At 36.0% G+C, this 17,661-nt stretch overlaps 2 protein-coding genes across 2 annotated transcripts; one reads left to right on the top strand and one right to left on the bottom strand.

Moving 5' to 3' along the window:
• Positions 1-2,516: 2,516 nt before the first annotated feature.
• On the bottom strand, positions 2,517-3,279 carry LOC108211386 (histone H2A.6). Its single transcript, XM_017382975.2, has 2 exons — positions 2,989-3,279; positions 2,517-2,896 (listed from the first exon to the last, which is right to left on the bottom strand). Exons 1-2 carry the CDS (start codon positions 3,181-3,183, stop codon positions 2,684-2,686), a joined length of 408 nt encoding a protein of 135 aa, XP_017238464.1. The 5' UTR covers positions 3,184-3,279; the 3' UTR covers positions 2,517-2,683.
• Positions 3,280-10,988: 7,709 nt separating this feature from the next.
• Positions 10,989-13,689, top strand: LOC108211669 (uncharacterized). The gene is made up of 3 exons (XM_017383327.2): positions 10,989-11,488; positions 11,612-12,353; positions 12,895-13,689. Exons 2-3 carry the CDS (start codon positions 11,699-11,701, stop codon positions 13,524-13,526), a joined length of 1,287 nt encoding a protein of 428 aa, XP_017238816.1. The 5' UTR covers positions 10,989-11,488; positions 11,612-11,698; the 3' UTR covers positions 13,527-13,689.
• Positions 13,690-17,661: the final 3,972 nt, after the last annotated feature.

The following is a 17,661-nucleotide window of genomic DNA, read 5'->3' as shown; positions in this document are numbered from 1 at the left end:
TTTTGTATAAAAGTATAAATGTTATACTTTTATACAGAAAAAGAAAATTTTAAAAATAATTTACAGAACTATACTATATTGAAGCATTAAAGTCCGTGTTGCGCCCCCGTCTCCCAATGTATACTATTGACTGGGACGGAGGGAGTACAATTTATTTGCACAACGAAGTGAAATACATTTCAAACAAAACTTAGCGAGTCAGTTTTGAAGGGAATGGATCATTTATTTTACGTTGGGCCAAAGAAATGGATTGACCATTTCTTGATTCATTTTGATTCATTTCATTATGGACTGCTACGCTTCTAACTTAGAGTCCGTTTGACTGAGTTTTTGTCTTATACTTAACGTGGCTTATGATTTAACGTGACTTATCTGATAAGCTGACAGTTTAAAATGTCTGTTTGGGTAATTTTGACTTATGAATTATTAAAAATATAATAATAAAAATAAAAATGATTTATGAATCACTTATGATTTAGGAGTAATTTTTATCATGAAAGAGGTTCAAAAATATTTAGCCACCGAAAAAGTAGCTCAAACTAACTTTTGGTTTAAAACCAGATTTTGGCTTATTTTTGACTTTAAGCTGGTTTCTGACTTATTACACAAACAGACATTTTTAAGTTTAAAGCCAGAGATATCTTAAAACCTGGGCTTTAAGCCCATGCAAACACCCTCTTATTCAGTCACTCTACAAGCCATTTTATTTTCTTCTCTCGCAGAAAAGCAGAATATTAAAAAACTGTAGTTGGCCCTATTTGGGAATTAGCGGTTAGCTGTTAGCGGTTTGAATTAACTGTTTTGACTAGCTGATTGAATTAGATATTTGACTAGCGGACGAAATTAGTTGTTTCTCGTAAGCTATTTGGTAAATAGCTGACTGATTAGTTTTTTCTGACACAAACCAAAATCGTTAACCCAAAAAGCTCCTCTAAGTAGCTTTTTCAAAATTAGCTTTTTGGATCCAAACCTTTATTTCAATCCGTTAACTATCAAATACTAACATTAACTTATTTTAGTGGTCAAATCTGTAAAACACCTCAAATCTCTAATTTTGCCTCCAAACCTCTAACTTCCAAATAGGGCCGTTGTATCTGTCTCCGCATTCTCGACGAGTCATAAATCTTTTTGGTTTTCAGTTTTATGTCAAAACTTTTGACTGTTTAACTTAATTTTAAAAAACAGATCTTAGAGCAAGTCCAAGAGTGCCCTATATTAATGTCCTAAATCAAAATATAAGGCATGTGAAGCAAATCAATGCTCCAACAATGTCCTAGTGGTGCCTTAAAACACTAGGACATGTAACAATTGCCTTATTTTTGAGGCACCAATATGCATGCCCTATTCAATAAAAAAATAGTTTCCTACCATTCCACTACATCTCTCTCTTCTCTCCTTTTCATTTCCCTCCAATAACAATTTAAATATATTAATATTTTAATAATAAGGCACAATAATGAGGCATGTTGTTGGAGTTGATATATGAAGATGATGTCCTAAATCACTAGGACACATTATTTTATTATATTTATAGGGCATGTGCTAGGACATTGTTGGACTTGCTCTTAAGTATTTAAAGTGCAGTAGTCAGATTATCAATGATAAATAATTTCGGACTTACAAATTATGATATATCTGAATAATGTGACTTATATATTTATAGTATTTCAATAATTTATCTATAAATAAACAGAATTACAAATTACAAAAGCAGATAAAATAAGTTACTGTATGATTTGTGATTGGTCATTTGCACGTCAATGTTGGCATACAGAGGGGGAACATTGATATGCACTCTGAAGAATTTGCTCATGACTGGTTGCTCTGGAAAATCAATAATGCTAGCGAAGATAAAGTCATCAGAATTGCAAAAAAGCTGTGGGAAATTTGGTTCCTTCGAAATAAAAAAATCAGGGAAGGGAAAACAAATCAGTAACTCATTTTGTGATTAAGGACTGGAGCGCTCAGATGTTCTCAGACTGGGAGAGTGCAAAGGAAAATAGGGCAGTCATGCTTTCCTCATCGACGACTTCAATATCCACAACTCCTCACAGATGGAAACCTTCTGAATCCTGATGCTGTCTTAAACTCAATGTTGATGCTTCGTTTTGTGCTGATACTTTCTCTGGCAGACCAGTTCTGCGTGATTACAACAGAAGTTTCAGCTGGAGCTTCTAGTGCACTGGAGCCTGAAAGCAACTACTAAACTCATTCCTCTCGTGTTTTCAATGATTATCGTCATTAATTGTCATCTTCATCCCTTACCCGGCAGCTCTAGAAGCTTGGGGTCTCGTGATCATAAATCGAACTTCTGATATAAATAATCTATTACAGATAGTATATTCCTTTTTATATCCAAAAAATTCATTTTGATGGAGGTTAAAACTTAAAATGATGCTTTTAGGCGACTGTAATTTTCACACCACCATTTTGGTGTGTACTAGTTAAGGGGTTCTGTTGGATGAAAAGATAACCCAGATCATACCATATGGCGTAGCAGCCATGAACATTAAACATCAAAATAGAAGCAATATTTGATTGATTTAAAGAAACTAGAACGACAACCTGGTAAAAATTACTAATAGACAATGAACAATCAAACTACGAACCGTCGATCTACACATGACCTAATCCTATCCTTACATAACGAGTAATAAGACCTAAAAGCACAAAGTTGCGAACTCTAATCTTCATCACCGCCTTTGGAAGCAGCAGAAGAAGCCTTCCTGGGCAACAAATTAGCATGAATGTTGGGCATAACTCCACCATTAGCAATCGTAACCGCTCCCAACAGCTTACTCAACTCCTCATCATTTCGCACCGCCAATTGAATGTGCCTCGGCACCACTCTCGTCTTCTTGTTGTCTCTGGCCGCGTTCCCAGCCAATTCCAAAACCTAATTAATCACCAATTCAATTAAATTAGTATAAACATTTATAGACCAACAATTAACGAAAATTAAATTAATTAAATATATTGGATATATACCTCAGCGGCGAGGTATTCAAGAACGGCAGCGAGGTAAACAGGAGCACCGGCGCCGACACGCTGGGCGTACTTGCCGGCCTTGAGGAAACGAGCGATACGACCGACGGGGAATTGAAGGCCGGCCTTGCTGCTGCGAGAGGTGGAGGCTTTCTTTGCGCCGCCGCTTCCTGCCAGTGACTTTCCTCTTCCGGCCATCGGAATATTAAAGGAATATCGAGGATGAAAATGTGACGAGATGGGGATTCAAATTAAATTTGAGATGTTTGTGTGTGTGGTTGTAGATGAGAGAGGATGTGCGTTTATATAGTGAAGTGAGGTTTCGCTTGTAGCCAGTAGGAGGTGATCACGCGGATCGTGGCTGTGTGCCGTTGGATGTGTTTTTATTTGATGGCTGGATGAGTGATTAAAAGGCACGACGCGGATCGATTTGAAGTATCTTTTCCGTTTTGGATTTACCTTTCGCGGTCCCTTTCCCTCCCACTAATCCTCTGCCCAATCGTTAGCTCTCGTTTTGGGTTTTTTTAAATAATTCACGTAGTGGAATTATTTTCAAAATTACGTGCAATCATTTACCACCTCATTTGCAATATTGAAAATCAACTGTATTATAATTTTAATTGTAATATCGATCATATTTTTGAAAATATCGAATCTTCTTAGCTCTGATTTTCGTGCTATATAAGCTTATATGCTTTTCCCTCGATAATTTCTAAAATTCTTTTTTGGTAAGTCGCAATTTCTAAGTTTTGTATATATTAAAAATAAAAATATATATCATGAATCCAAAATATTTGAATCGCGAATAATTTATGGATAAAGTCTTTGGTTAACATAATATCCGGAATGAATAAAATACAATTTTAAATAATTAAGTTATATTTTAGAGTTACAAATACCACCTACAAGGCTACAACTTATGTTACGTCTCATCTCGAATATGGTTGCGGCTAGGGGTGAGAAAAAATCGAAACCGGTAAAAACCGATGAAAACCGATCCGGAAAAAACCGAGCCGAAAACGAAACCGAAAAATTAAAAACCGAACCGATGTTATGGGTTCGGTTCCGGTTATTGGTTAAAACCAAACCGAACAATTATTTAAATAATTAAATAAATAATATATATATATATAATTTATATGAATTTTAAACTAATTTGAAATGAATATTCAAGAATCACAAGTAACTGAGATGGCCGGAGCATATATGATTCTAAGATGGTGGCTCTCGAGTTGCAATTTGTTTGAATTACAAGGCCTTAACAATGAAACAATTCAAGTTTCTGCCTCATGCAACGAATAGCAGTTGATTTAGATGATTTGCAGGGGTGCTATTATACCTTCTCACGATATATTCATCCAAAGTCATATTTATTTTTGCTCTTGGTGTTTCTGATCTAACTAAGAGTTAAGGTTTCCCACAAAGTTATGTGATCATCTGCAATTTTCTTCTTCATGTCTTTTAGTTAGGGTTGTACTTGTACATTCAATCCGCTCAACCGCATCAACCGCAACAACCACCCGCAACCGATCCGTGTATTATGGATAACCGCACAATGTGGGCGGTCGCGGATGGATTTTTTAATAACCATTAATTTGCGGTTTGGTTGCGGATTCATTTTTTTTAAAACCGCAAAAAACCAACCGCAACCGCCAACCGCACATTATATAAATTTAAATATTTTTATTATATATGTTTATATATTTACTTATAGATATTCACATAAATTAAAAAAAGTTACTAAATTAATGAAATTTGGACTCTTTGAGCAAAGCCCAATATAAATTAGTCAATGTGTCCATGACTGTAATTTATTTCATGCTCCAAATGGAAACTTATATCAGAGTGTATGATAGAACTTCTTTGTCTAACTATTTTAGCGGTTGAACCGCAACCAACCGCAATTACGTGGGTGGATTTGGTTGGTTTTTTTTAACCAACGGTTTGGTCGCGGTTTGAGATTTTAGAAAACCGCAAGTTGCGGTTTGGTTCGGTTATTACCCTCCAACCGAACCAATCCGAACCGCGTACATGCCTACTTTTAGTAAGTAGGCTAGTGCACAGTGATTATTATGTCTATATTGCGCGCGTCAATTGGTCTTCTTCGTATATTATTTTTAATTTATAAACTTGTCGGTTTTGTAACCGAAACCGAACCGATTATAACCGAACCGGGAGTTTTTAAACCGAATCCGAACCGGCGGTTGCGGTTTTCGATTTTAAAAACCGAAGATATATGATTACGGTTCCGGTTTTATTCCGGAACCGAGCCGAACCAACCCACGCTCACCCCTAGTTGCGGCGATGTGCGTGTGCGAGCTCAAGAGACACACGGTAACATCATACTCCCTCGCATATTTTAATAGTTGTACACCACCCTTGCACATAGTGGAGAACTCGGAATGTTTTTTATGAGGAGATTCCTTCAATAAGTGTTAATGAAGATAATAATGATGGAAAATTACAAAGATTATATAAATAAAAAAATATTTTAATTACAATTGTTCTCTAAGCATTTTCATCTTTTGAAAGTGTTCATTATATCATCATTACTAACATTGGCAAGTGCTTCCTTGTCAATAGTCGGAATAAGATACTCCCTCCGTTTCAATTTACATGTCCACTTTCAAGAAAATTTTTTGTTTCAAATTACTTGTCCACTTCAACTTTCAATGCAAAATCATATTTCCAAAGTCAATTCTACTCCACATATCTCTTATTTATATTTCCTAGATGAATCCCACTCCACATATTTTGATCATTTAATGCAATTAATTTGTGAACAACCACTTTTCTTAAACTGTGTGATTTTTTTAAAGTGGACATCTAATTTGAAACGGAGGGAGTAACAATTAAAAATACATCACCAATTCATTTGCGCAAAACCAACTTCACGAGTTTTCCTAAAAAACATATCTCCACAATTGTAGTTGCAATGGGCAATCAAAACAAATTTTAACAACCGATAAATTAAGGATAAGATAAATATTTTCTTGTTTGGACCACACTCTGACAAGATCACTAATTTCATTTATATGAATAAATCTTTCGTCGCATTTCACATTGTCAATATACATGATAAGTTTATACTCCAGTGCCATCTTTTTCATGATAAGTCCATGAATTAATAACAAGACTGTTTACGTAGATGTCGTATAGCTTTTTATTATTGAATTAGCTTTTTATAAATAAAAAAAAGAGAGAGAGGAGAGATGATGAACTCTTAATTTTTGAAAAGCTTTCAAGAGTTTATTGGAGTTCTCATTTATGCGTTGGCTCTTTAAATTTGATTTTAAGAACTTGTTTAAAGAGTTCCTTGAAGATGCTCCGGAGGGCTTTCAATTTATATTACTAGTTAGAAGCAGCCAAACATTCCGCAGTTTAATTTGTTATATTTTTTACCCACTTTAATTTTCGTTGTTTTTTTGCTAAATAAAAGTTTAATAAAGAAAGAAGAAGAATACATTTCTAGGGGCATACCCCGCGGAAGAACTTAAACCAAAGCTAACACAAGGTAGAACAGAAAAAAAAAAAAACAGACTATCCAGAATGGCCACTAAATATAATATCAATATTAATATTATCAACAAGAATAATATTAATATTAATATTAATACAAAAGAGTAACTAAGGTGCGATCTTTAGAAACACAGTCTTTAAAATAAGTGCAAGATGCAAGCTTCTCACGAACTTCCCGTTTAATGCTTCTCAGTAGTTGCATATTAGTTAGCCGAGGGGAACCTTGGTGAATACGTCGATTTCTTTCCCTCCAAATATTGTAGAAAACTGCCGAAATAAAGAGAAAAGACATCTCTTTTTCAATGTTTTTGATATTGTGGGCACTGCAAGGTCTTCCCAACTGAAAGTCTGCCCAAACAGAAGATATGGCAAAAGGCCATGCATTAAAAATACCTTTCACATAACTGCAGAGAGTAAAAAGATGAGGATGTGTTTCATTGTGAGTACCACACATGACACATATACTGTCAACTTGCATACGGAAGTCCCTCATTCTGTCTTTTGTGAGTAATTTTTCTTGAATGATTAGCCAGGTTGTGAAAGCAAATCTCGGAACCGAAAATCTACACCAAACCATGTTGTACCAGTCTGGCTGCATACCAGATGTGCGAATACTATCCCATATATCACGTTGACGCATTTTATGAGTGAAACCATTCCACGTGATTGCATCCTGGCGATGAAGAGTGATACTGGCACACAAGGAGCAAAGTTCTATAACCCGGAAATCATTAGAAGGACCAAGAGACCATACTCCCTCGCGGATAATTGAAGAAACCTTGGCAAAATCATGAGAATCCATAGAAGAAACTACACTTCTGCCAAAACGATTAATAAGCGGAGTAGCACCACACCACGGATCATGCCAAAGCAGAAAATTAGAATTAACACCCACAATGTAAGAAATCAGAGGCTTGACATCCTCACGGGCATTGAGAATCTTGCGTAATCCCCATGAGCAACTTTGAGGAATATTCATTGTCCAAAAAGCTCTTCGCTTCAATAAATATTTATGAACCCAAGTAATCCAAAGGGAGTCGTCGTCATTTTTTAGAATTCTCCAGACTTGAAACATCACAGCACTTCTGTTCCAGCTTAGAAGTTCTTTGAACCCCAGCCCACCTTCATTTTTCCTAAGACAACAACGATTCCAAGAGACTTTGAAATGACAAGGTCCTGATACATCACCTTTCCATAAAAACCTGGCCATGGAACTCTGAATTATCTTTAAGATCTGCTTTGGTAGAAATAGGTAACTGGACCAGTGGCCTAAGATTCCGAAAATAACAGCTTTAATAAGTTGAGCACGACCCGCTTGGCTAATGTATTTACTACTCCAGGATTCAAACTTTCTGCGAATTTTTGTAATGAGAGGTTGGCAATCACGCTTATAAAGTCGACCAGAGAGCAAAGGAAGGCCTAAGTAGCTGACAGGGAGAGATCCCCTATTAAAACGAGACAAAGCAATCGTAATATCCTGAGTTTCACTTGGAACATTGCCGAAAAAAACCAAACATTTGGAACTATTCAAATGTAAACCAGATAATTCTGAAAACAACTTAAGGCTTTTCAACAAAATACTCACAGAATTAACATCACCTTTGCAGAATAACATAACGTCATCAGCAAAAATTATGTGGGAGAGTCTGGCTTCCTTAGTCTTGCTGTGAAACTTGAAATTCGGCAAATTTGTGGCTCGAGTGAGACAGGCAGTAAGGACTTCCATTGCGAGAACAAAGAGGTAGGGGGAGATGGGGTCCCCCTGCTTTAAACCAGAGCGACAGCCAAAGTAGCCTTCCAATGCACCGTTAACTTTAACCGAAACCATAGTGCCAGATATACAAGTATGCAACCACTCCACAAATTTGGGATGGAAACCTTGAAGCTTGAGAAGGTTGAACAGAAAATCCCAATTAATCATATCGAAAGCTTTGGAGATATCAAGCTTAAAAGCAATACGAGGTGCACCCCGATGAAGGTGGTAATCCTTACAGAGAGCTTGAGCTAAAAGAACATGATCCCCAATTTTTCTCCCCTTTACAAAGGCAGCCTGATTTGGAGAAATCAAAAGAGGCATAACGGATTGCATTCTGGTGGAAAGGATTTTAGTAATAATCTTGTAGAGCACGTTACAACAGGAGATCGGTCTGTATTGAGTAATATTAACAGCAGCAGGGACCTTCGGTATTAAGGCCAGCGCTGCAGAATTAATAATTCTAGGCAGCTCTAAGCTTTCAAAGAAAGATTGGATAGCTTTGCACACATCGTTGCCAATAATGTCCCATGACTGGATAAAAAACTCAGAAGTCAGGCCATCGGGACCCGGACTCTTTCGCTTAGCCATGCTTTTGAGAGTATTAAAAATCTCAGATTGATTAATAGGCCTCACCATACTGTTGCTCTGCTCAGAAGAGATGCTGGAAAGATTCAGATCATTAGGTAACAGCTTAACCGAACAAGGATTACCCATAAGTTGTTGAAAGTGTGAAACAGCGGCAGCAGAGATTTCTTTATGAGAACTTAAAGTTACGCCATTGTGTTCAAGAGAGATAATTTTGTTACTGTTCCAATGACCTTTGCATGAGTTGAGAAAAAACCGATTGTTGCCATCACCGCATTTAAGCCAATTAATGCGCGATTTCTGTTTTAAGAACACCTCTTGGCAAAACAGATTTTTTTTGTAATCATCCATTAATCTCATTTCTTCAAGAAGAGCAGATTGATTATAGGGGGAAACCATCAAACTCTGAAAGTCTAGGAGGGCTTGCCTCGATAGATTAACTTTATTATGAAGGTTGCCAAAGCTGCCATTGAGACTTTTTAGACCCTCCTTGACACGTTTCAGTTTGGTAGTCAAAACATACCAGGGGGAGCCATGAACAGAATCAGTCCAAGCATCACTAACAATCTCAGAAAACTGAGGGTGGTCAAGTAGATGCTGAAATATTTGAAAGGGCTTAAAGATCCTCTCCCTCGGTAAACCCAGGCAAACTGCAGCGGGGTTATGATCAGATAACCCACGAGGCAGAAATTGAGCTCTAGACATATCAAATCTAAGAAGCCACTGATCATTGACGAGAACTCGGTCTAATTTGCGTAAAAGAGGCTGGTGCAGAGAGCAATCACGCCAAGTGTAGAACTCACCAGTATACTGCAGGTCAGTAACCCCCAGTGTGTTGAGGCAATCTCTGAAATCCGATATTTTTCGATGATCGCGGGGAGGAGGCCCACTACTCTCAGCATCAGACAAATAGGTGTTGAAGTCCCCAACAATACACCATTCCTTACCAGAATCACAGTCCACAAATTGAGAATTAAATAGTTCCAGGTCGCTCCAAAGAGCTCTTCTGTCCACAGTGGCATTAAAAGCGTAAACCACAGTCAAAAGAAAAGATACTTGATCAGAGATTCGGCTTACCAAACAACTAATATGCTGAGAAGAGGAGGAAAGATGACGGACAGTCCAAAAAACAGGGTCCCAGCCTAGCCATATTCGACCATTATAATGGTGTTGGTAATTAAATAACCAATGGAAACGCCGATGAATACTAGAGGAGAGGGACTGGGCGTTTCCTTCCTTAACACGAGTCTCCAAAACAGCTACTAACCCAAGCTGATTATTATTCACAAAATCTTTGAAGAAAGACAGTTTATTGTGGAGACCTCTTATGTTAAAGGAACAAAAATCAAAAACCATTAAAACTAGGCTTGAGATTGGGGGGATGAACTCCCCTTTTGGCGAAGCCGCTTCTTCTGAGTCCTTGTAAGCCTTTTATCGATCTCATCAACATTTTTCAAATTGACAAAAGTGCGCGGAAGAGAAGGTGAGGGAGTGTTGTAAGACTGTTTTACATGAAATGTATTTTAATTTATTGGTCTTTATCTAATGGGTTTCAAAATAATAATGGGCTCTTGAGAAATTTCAAATGGGTTTTCCTAAAAATTTCACTATATATAATGGGCTTAGCAGCAGGCCAGTGGGTTCTTTGACACCCATAACCAAAGTTACAGGGAACCCAGTACGGTGATTCCCAAAAAATGTCTACACATATTTTTATATCAATGTCTACGAATTTTTATGTGGTTTGAAATCGAGTCCCCAAGATTTAGCGACCGCTCACAGATTAATTACGTACACTATTAAATTTTCGGTTTGTCTAGTGTGTGCCCGTGGGCACATGCTAAGCGCGGAAATTTTTGTATTTGAGAGATTTTGATTGGTGTGGTTGGTGTATTTGCAGGGGGTCCACCATTATCAAGAGAGAGGAGCCAATCAAAATCTCCCAAGCACAAAATTTTCCGCGCTTAGCCATGGGCACCATGGACACACCATAGAAAAATCGTTAAATTTTTTAGCTTTAAGATAAAGATTGATAACTCACTGGACTTTGTGCCGGAGGAGGGATTCAACATATCTCAGACAAATTTCAAAGATTGCTACTATGAGTCTTGCAAGTCAACATATGTCACCTTAACAATTCTGAAAAAACAAACACATCACACATGTGAAACAAGTGATTTTGTAACATTGTCCCACAATGTTTCATCAAACACACTTGACCCCAAATATGTGAGAGAGTGTGGTGCTTGCTTAATTTTAGTAAACAATCTCAAACATAAATACAGAATCTAGGAGTAAATCACTGTAAACCAAGCATTCAGATCTTTGCAACATTTCAAATGCATGTAACTTTAGAAAATCAAATGGGACAAGTCTTTATTTAAACTGCAAGACTGTATTGCCATTAGCCTGTGTCTTTAATAAATTCAAGCGGTGTCTCTTTCTTGATTGTTTATGATGTTTACCTATGCATTTAGTATCATTTATTACATCCAGGTTGCTGGTCATACTCCCAAGACAAAGAGCAGTCATTACAGTATTTTTCTAGTACTCGAGTAGTAATAATTCAGAAATTCATTTTATTAATTTGAAATTTCACTGTCACTCAATGTGTGCACTTGATGAATTGCTTTCACTGATTAGGTAATTTTTTTAAAGTTGTTTTTTATTGATTCTCTGCAGATAAAAGGCACATATATTTGTACTATTTGTAGATTTTTCTGGTTTTGTTTTCATATATGCACAATCATATCTGTTATTCTGCAGCTTGTAAGATAATGAAGAGGGCTGTTAATTGAAGGGGTTTTGAGTTTGAAGCTTGTGGTGGGTGAGGAGAAAGAGGGGTAATTTAAAATGCCTACAATGTGGTTTTCTTTGAAGAGATCTTTGCACTGTAAATCAGAAGCATCAGAGGTTCATGATCCAAAAACCAAGAAACAGCTGAGCAACATCTTGACTAGAAAATCCAGGAGGTCAGGCTGTTCTAGGTCTATTGCAAATCTCAAAGATGTGATTCATGGGAGTAAAAGGCACTGGGAGACTCCTGTTAATTGTAGTCCAAGATCTATTGGTAGCAGTGAGTTCTTGAACCCAATTACACATGAAGTCATTTTGAGTAATTCAAAGACTGAGCTTCATATTAGTGGTTTTGGTGGGGGGTTTCAAGAAGATGGCGGCGGTGTCAGCAGTGGTAATTCAACTTATGTGGGTACTTTGAGGCCAGGTACACCAGGCCCTGGAGGCCATCCTGCAATGCACTATTTTAACTCTTCAACTAAAAACCCTGCTGCAACTCCTCCAAGAAAGTCTGCACTTTTGACAGAAAGGGAAGGGACTCGATTTGGGGGGGTATCTAATTCGAGGGGAGGAAATGGAATTCCTTCGGAAGCTAGACTGACTGTTGAGGCAGGCGATGATGGGTCTTCTTGCTCGGTCACATGCCATAAATGTGGAGAGCAGTTTGGAAAAATGGAAGCTCTTGAAGCTCATCATCTCTCCAAGCACGCAGGTAAATATTCCTCATTCTGGATTTCTGTTCATGTTCTTTACTCGTAGTCTCATATCAGAGTTGGCCCTTTTACCTTGTCTTTGCTAAGTTCATAATCATATCTTACCAGGTTGACAATTTTTGTAATTGACAGTGAATTTAATTGTATTTTTATATATTTGCCAACAATTCTTTTAAGGACCTCACTTTCAAATTGGCCCAAATGATTGTGATTTGTGAATTGAATTATAGTTGTTTTGTATTGGGATTTCTGTGAATCTGGTACTTTTTTTCCAAGTAAAACAAAGTGCCTGGTATAATTTCAGTTTTGAACTAATATTTCTTTATAATACTTTCTACTTTTGAAGTTTAAAAGTTAGATTCTTGATCACCTTCTGCTCAGTAGACTCGGCCTTTTGTCAATTGATCTTTCCACTTTGTTGTTTATTGCACATGACAGGAATTTTTATGTCTTTTTACTTCACAGTTATAGCTTTGAAAAGTCAGATTCAGATTGTTTATTTCAGTTGAGCTAAAGGCTTGCAAATGTTTAATTCCACAGTTACTGAGCTCGTAGAGGGTGACTCATCCAGGAAAATTGTTGAAATAATTTGCCGCTCAAGCTGGTTAAAATCAGAAAACCATTGTGGACGAATTGAGAAGGTATTTAAAGTTCATAACATGCAAAAGATGTTGGCTCGATTCGAAGAATACAGGGAGATGGTGAAGCTCAAGGCTAGCAAACTCCAAAAGAAACATCCCCGTTGTCTTGCAGACGGTAATGAACTATTGAGGTTTTATGGAACAACTGTGTCTTGCTCCCTCGGCATAAATGGTTGCTGCAGCCTTTGTTTATCTGACAAATGCTGTGTTTGTCGAATAATAAGAAACGGGTCGTCTAACAAAAAAGAACTTAAGGGTGGTATAGGAGTTTTCACAACTTCCACAAGTCAGAAAGCTTTAGAATCAATAGAAATGGATGAAAATGATCACACCATGAGAAAAGTTCTAATAGTTTGCAGAGTTATAGCAGGGAGAGTACATCGACCTCTGGAAAACATACAAGAAATGGCTGGTCAGTCGGGATTTGATTCGTTGGCTGGGAAGATTGGTCTCCATGCTAACATTGAGGAGCTTTATCTGCTAAATCCCAGAGCTCTTCTTCCCTGTTTTGTGGTAATCTGTAAACCCTGAAATTTTTGAAAAATTGTTGTGAGATCTCTAAATGCATCTTTAAAGTTCTTTTAAACATTTATTGATTATTCTAGTTAGCTGCTGTTGTGGATGAGCTTCTTTATGCAGTTCCACACTTGACACTCCCACTAGGTCCTGCTAATTTATTTTTTCTATTTTTTAAGATTTTGCTGCTAGTGCAAACACTTTAAGAGGACTTTGGGTTTGGGGTTGAGGGTGCTGGTTGGATATTCTATCTTTTTTTGGCTCCTACTCTCTTAGAATTTGAAATTTTAGACTCATGTATGGATATCGGAGCATATTCAAACTGAGGATTACAACTGAGAAAACATAAAAAAATATATGGCTCGATGTGATTATAAGGTTGGTTGAATCAATATAAGAATATTTAGTGTGTTACCGATAGTGTTAAATCGATTAAAATGTACACAAGAGAGGAGTTGAATGATCCTACTTTTTTGTTTGAACATTTCAAATTCTTGTTGCATCCATGTAATCCTGGAAGAGTGCAAGAACAGAAGTGTGCTATCTACTCCAGTCACAAGATACCACTAAACCACCTCTATCTTTATAGAAGAAATCTTTAAATAGACAAGATTCTGCAAAAGGAAAATATTAGGGAACAATTGGCTGAATTTTCAGATTTATGTTATATCTATGGTTTTACTCAAATTGATATAATTGTATTTGGTGTAACAGTATTACTTTTAAGTAACTTTATTTGCATCGACGATAACAACTAGTCTAGTGATGTACTAAATCTAACAAAACTTAAAATTAATTATTCTATACTCCCCCGGTGAATTGTATACGTTCATTGTATGCATTTCAAAATTCTTATAAATTATAATTTCATTATATTTTTTTTTTGAATAAATTTCATTATATTTTTGAATACAAAAATAAACATCAAATTTTTATTTAAAAAAAATAATTTAAAAATATATCACGGAGCTATATTTTAAAGAAAGGTCTTAAATAACGTGTTAAAAAATAACATATACAATTGAATGAGACGGAAGGAGGGAATATTTGACACTAAATTAAAATAAAAATGAAATATAGTGCTATGATTATTATCTCATAGAATAGTGAAAATACTGTGATACTTAGCGTAAAATTTGGTACAAAAGTTACTCCATCTATTTCAGGTTAAATATTAATTTTAACTTCTTCTTAGTTAAATTTACCCAATTTTATTTGAAATTGCAAATTATTAAGAATTTCAGAAATAAATTATGTATATTTTATAAATATATGTAAATTTATAAAATCCTAGGCCCGTCTTGCTTGTAGAAAAAATTCAAGCTCGTTAAGGCAAGCCTATATGAATGACTCACGTGTCCAATTTAATTCTATACATTTTTTTTCAAATGCTCGACACGCATTTCAATTTTCTTATAAAATATAATTCCGCAACTTATTTTTAAGATTTTTTTCTGAATAAAAATTTAATATCCAAACTTGAATTCAAAAAAAGAAAATTTCAAAAATAAATTATACAACTACACTTTACAAGAGCATTAAAGTCGATACTGCGTCCCCATCCTCTAATATATAATATTCATGGGACGGATGGAGTATAAATAGCAGAATGAAATTGTATTGAGCTTTGAAAAATAAAATAAAAACGGGGTAGATACATTACCAAAAATATTACTCAAACACTTTTCCTCTGCAAACTTTAGTTTTCACTGCTCTTTTTTTCTCTCAGCAGTGGCAGCCGACAGGGCTTCCACCGGATCTCTACGAGCCCCAAAACTTTTTATTTCCTTTTCTTTTGTGTTTTCTTCCTTCTTTTAATAAAACTTTTTGGACATTAGTTTGTTTTTTCGAATCTAAGGATTCAAAGCCTTTTCCGATCTCGCCTTGTTTTTCTTAGATTTCAATTCCACGAAATTACGGATTTCTCGTTCTTCCCAGTGATTTTATTCTCGAAAGTGTCCGAGTTATCTTGTTTTTGTGGGTTTGTTCCCCAAATTTAAAGATTGCCTTGATTTAGCTAATATTTCATTTACGCATCTGATTGCTAGGTTGTCACGCTTTGGTTCTTTTGTTGTCTCACCGTTTGTGTGAGTTTTGTTATTTTCTCACCATTTTTGTGAGTATGGTGCTTGATTTAGTAATAGAGATTGTCAGGGGATTGCATTCTCAGTCAATAGCTCAAACTGTTTGTTGACGAAGCATGTGTATATATCATCTTCAACAAATCACGTGATTTTATTTTCAAGAAAAATGGATTAATCAGTTATTGTTTCTGTATTTTATTTGTTCAACTCGTCTGTTTATATAGATGCCGTATGATTTTTTATTATTGAATTAACTTTTATAAAAAAAAAACTGGGCAGATACACAGCATATCACCATTCTGACTTGCTTGGGTCGAGTCATCTGCGGTTGACATAGAAGAATTGAGGACCCAGCGCATCTTTGACACTTATCTCTTCGATTGGCTAGGACCCAATGGGTGACGACGTGGAAGATATCTGTGATAGCTGTGGCCCACTAGCTGCCCCGGCTTTAAGATAAGGCCGCGCTTTCGTTTACTGAGAGGAGATAGGATTTTTATAGTGGGAACACCTATTTTCGTTATCAAACAGCCTTTTGCGTCATCTAGTAGGTCATGTTAATTTGTTTAGAAAATTACTCCCAAAATGATAGCAAAACTGTTTCAAAATGTTTGTAATGAGCCAATAATCTTTAATTAGATGTATTATAATAATACTATCACATTATCACACTGCCAATAACAATAAACATTATCAAGAAATTTTTTAAGACCAAATTTAAGGTTTTTAATGCTACACTAATTGTTACTGCACTTATCAGGAGTATGTTTCTATGCTATCATATTAAATTTCACAATTAGTACATTTTAGTGCTTATTTGATTGATTATTCTATTTTTAAAGCATCTGTTAGGATAATATGTATAATGGTTGGTTAGAGCATCTCCAACCATCAAAAACCTTTAGCTAAAAGGTGAGTTATATTATTAAAAATAAAATATTTTAGCCAACAGCTTGAAAAACTCGACTCCAACCATACCCAGATGTTGTCTATAAATTTAGCCAACCTCTTATGGATGGCTAAATTTGTCGAACCTCTACGGGTCTGTAAGAAATCTGTAAGAAGATTCCACATCATTTATTACCATATTGAACTGATATATTCTATTTTAACAATCTAAAATATTAATAACATATTATTTTTAAATTATAGCCAACCAGTATAGCCAATACCATTGAAGCAAAATGTCTTACAGGTTCAGCAAATTTTACATAATGTCTTGCAGATCTCATTTAGCCAACGCTGTTGGAGATGCTCTTATATTGATTAGCTAAAGTGATTATGTAACTTTTTTGCTAAAAGAACACGTACGGATGTGCTCCAATGGGATTATGTATAATTGTGGTTGTGTAAAATTATACCTAAGGCCTAAGCGCTCAACTTAGAGCATCTCCAACTATCTAAAACCCTTGGCTAAAAAGTGAGTTGGCTTACTTAAAATAAAAAAATTTAGCCAACAGCTCCAAAAAATCAACTCCAACCATGCTCACCTGTTGTCTATAGATTTAGCCAACCTCCTATGGATGCCTAAATTTGTCGAACCTCTACAGGTCTGTAAGAAAATATGTAGGAAGATTGTACATCATTTATTACCATATTGAACTGATATATTCTATTTTAACAATTTAAAATATTAATAACATACTATTTTTAAATTATAGCCAACCAATATAGCCAATACCATTGAAGCAAAATGTGTTACAGCTTCAGCAAATTTTACCTAATGCCTTACGGGGCCAATTTAGCTAATATTCAACGTCGTTGGAGATGCTCTTAGTTCGACAAATATAGCCAACCAAACATGGTTGGCTGTATTTTTTGCTAAGGGGGTGGAGGGTTGGAGTGCTTTAATTTTTGGATAATCTCTATAAGTACTACCTAGGTACCACCTAGATGCCACATAAAAAATTTTAGCTAAGGATTTTTGGGGTTGGAGATGCTCTTAAGAAAACAAGTCAAATAATATCATGAGAGTCGGCGGTCCCATCTTCCTCTAACCCTGATTGCCTCCATCTCTTCTACCATCTCCATCTCCACCTCTTTCTTCCCATCTCAATTCTGTCTCC

The sequence above is a fragment of the Daucus carota genome, chromosome 3, assembly GCF_001625215.2.
Source record: "Daucus carota subsp. sativus chromosome 3, DH1 v3.0, whole genome shotgun sequence".
NCBI lineage: Eukaryota > Viridiplantae > Streptophyta > Magnoliopsida > Apiales > Apiaceae > Daucus > Daucus carota.
Note: the sequence above shows the minus strand (reverse complement) of the source record. Positions and strands in the feature narration are given on the sequence as shown.

What these genes read in the sequence shown, in the direction of transcription:
- LOC108211386 (XM_017382975.2), bottom strand. Translation starts at nt 3,183, where the DNA reads ATGGCCGGAAGAGGAAAGTCACTGGCAGGAAGCGGCGGCGCAAAGAAA. An exon ending in TTGAATACCTCGCCGCTGAG is followed by an intron (nt 2,897 to 2,988) that starts GTATATATCCAA and finishes GTGATTAATTAG; the next exon opens with GTTTTGGAATTGGCTGGGAA.
- LOC108211669 (XM_017383327.2), top strand. Translation starts at nt 11,699, where the DNA reads ATGCCTACAATGTGGTTTTCTTTGAAGAGATCTTTGCACTGTAAATCA. An exon ending in TCATCTCTCCAAGCACGCAG is followed by an intron (nt 12,354 to 12,894) that starts GTAAATATTCCT and finishes TTAATTCCACAG; the next exon opens with TTACTGAGCTCGTAGAGGGT.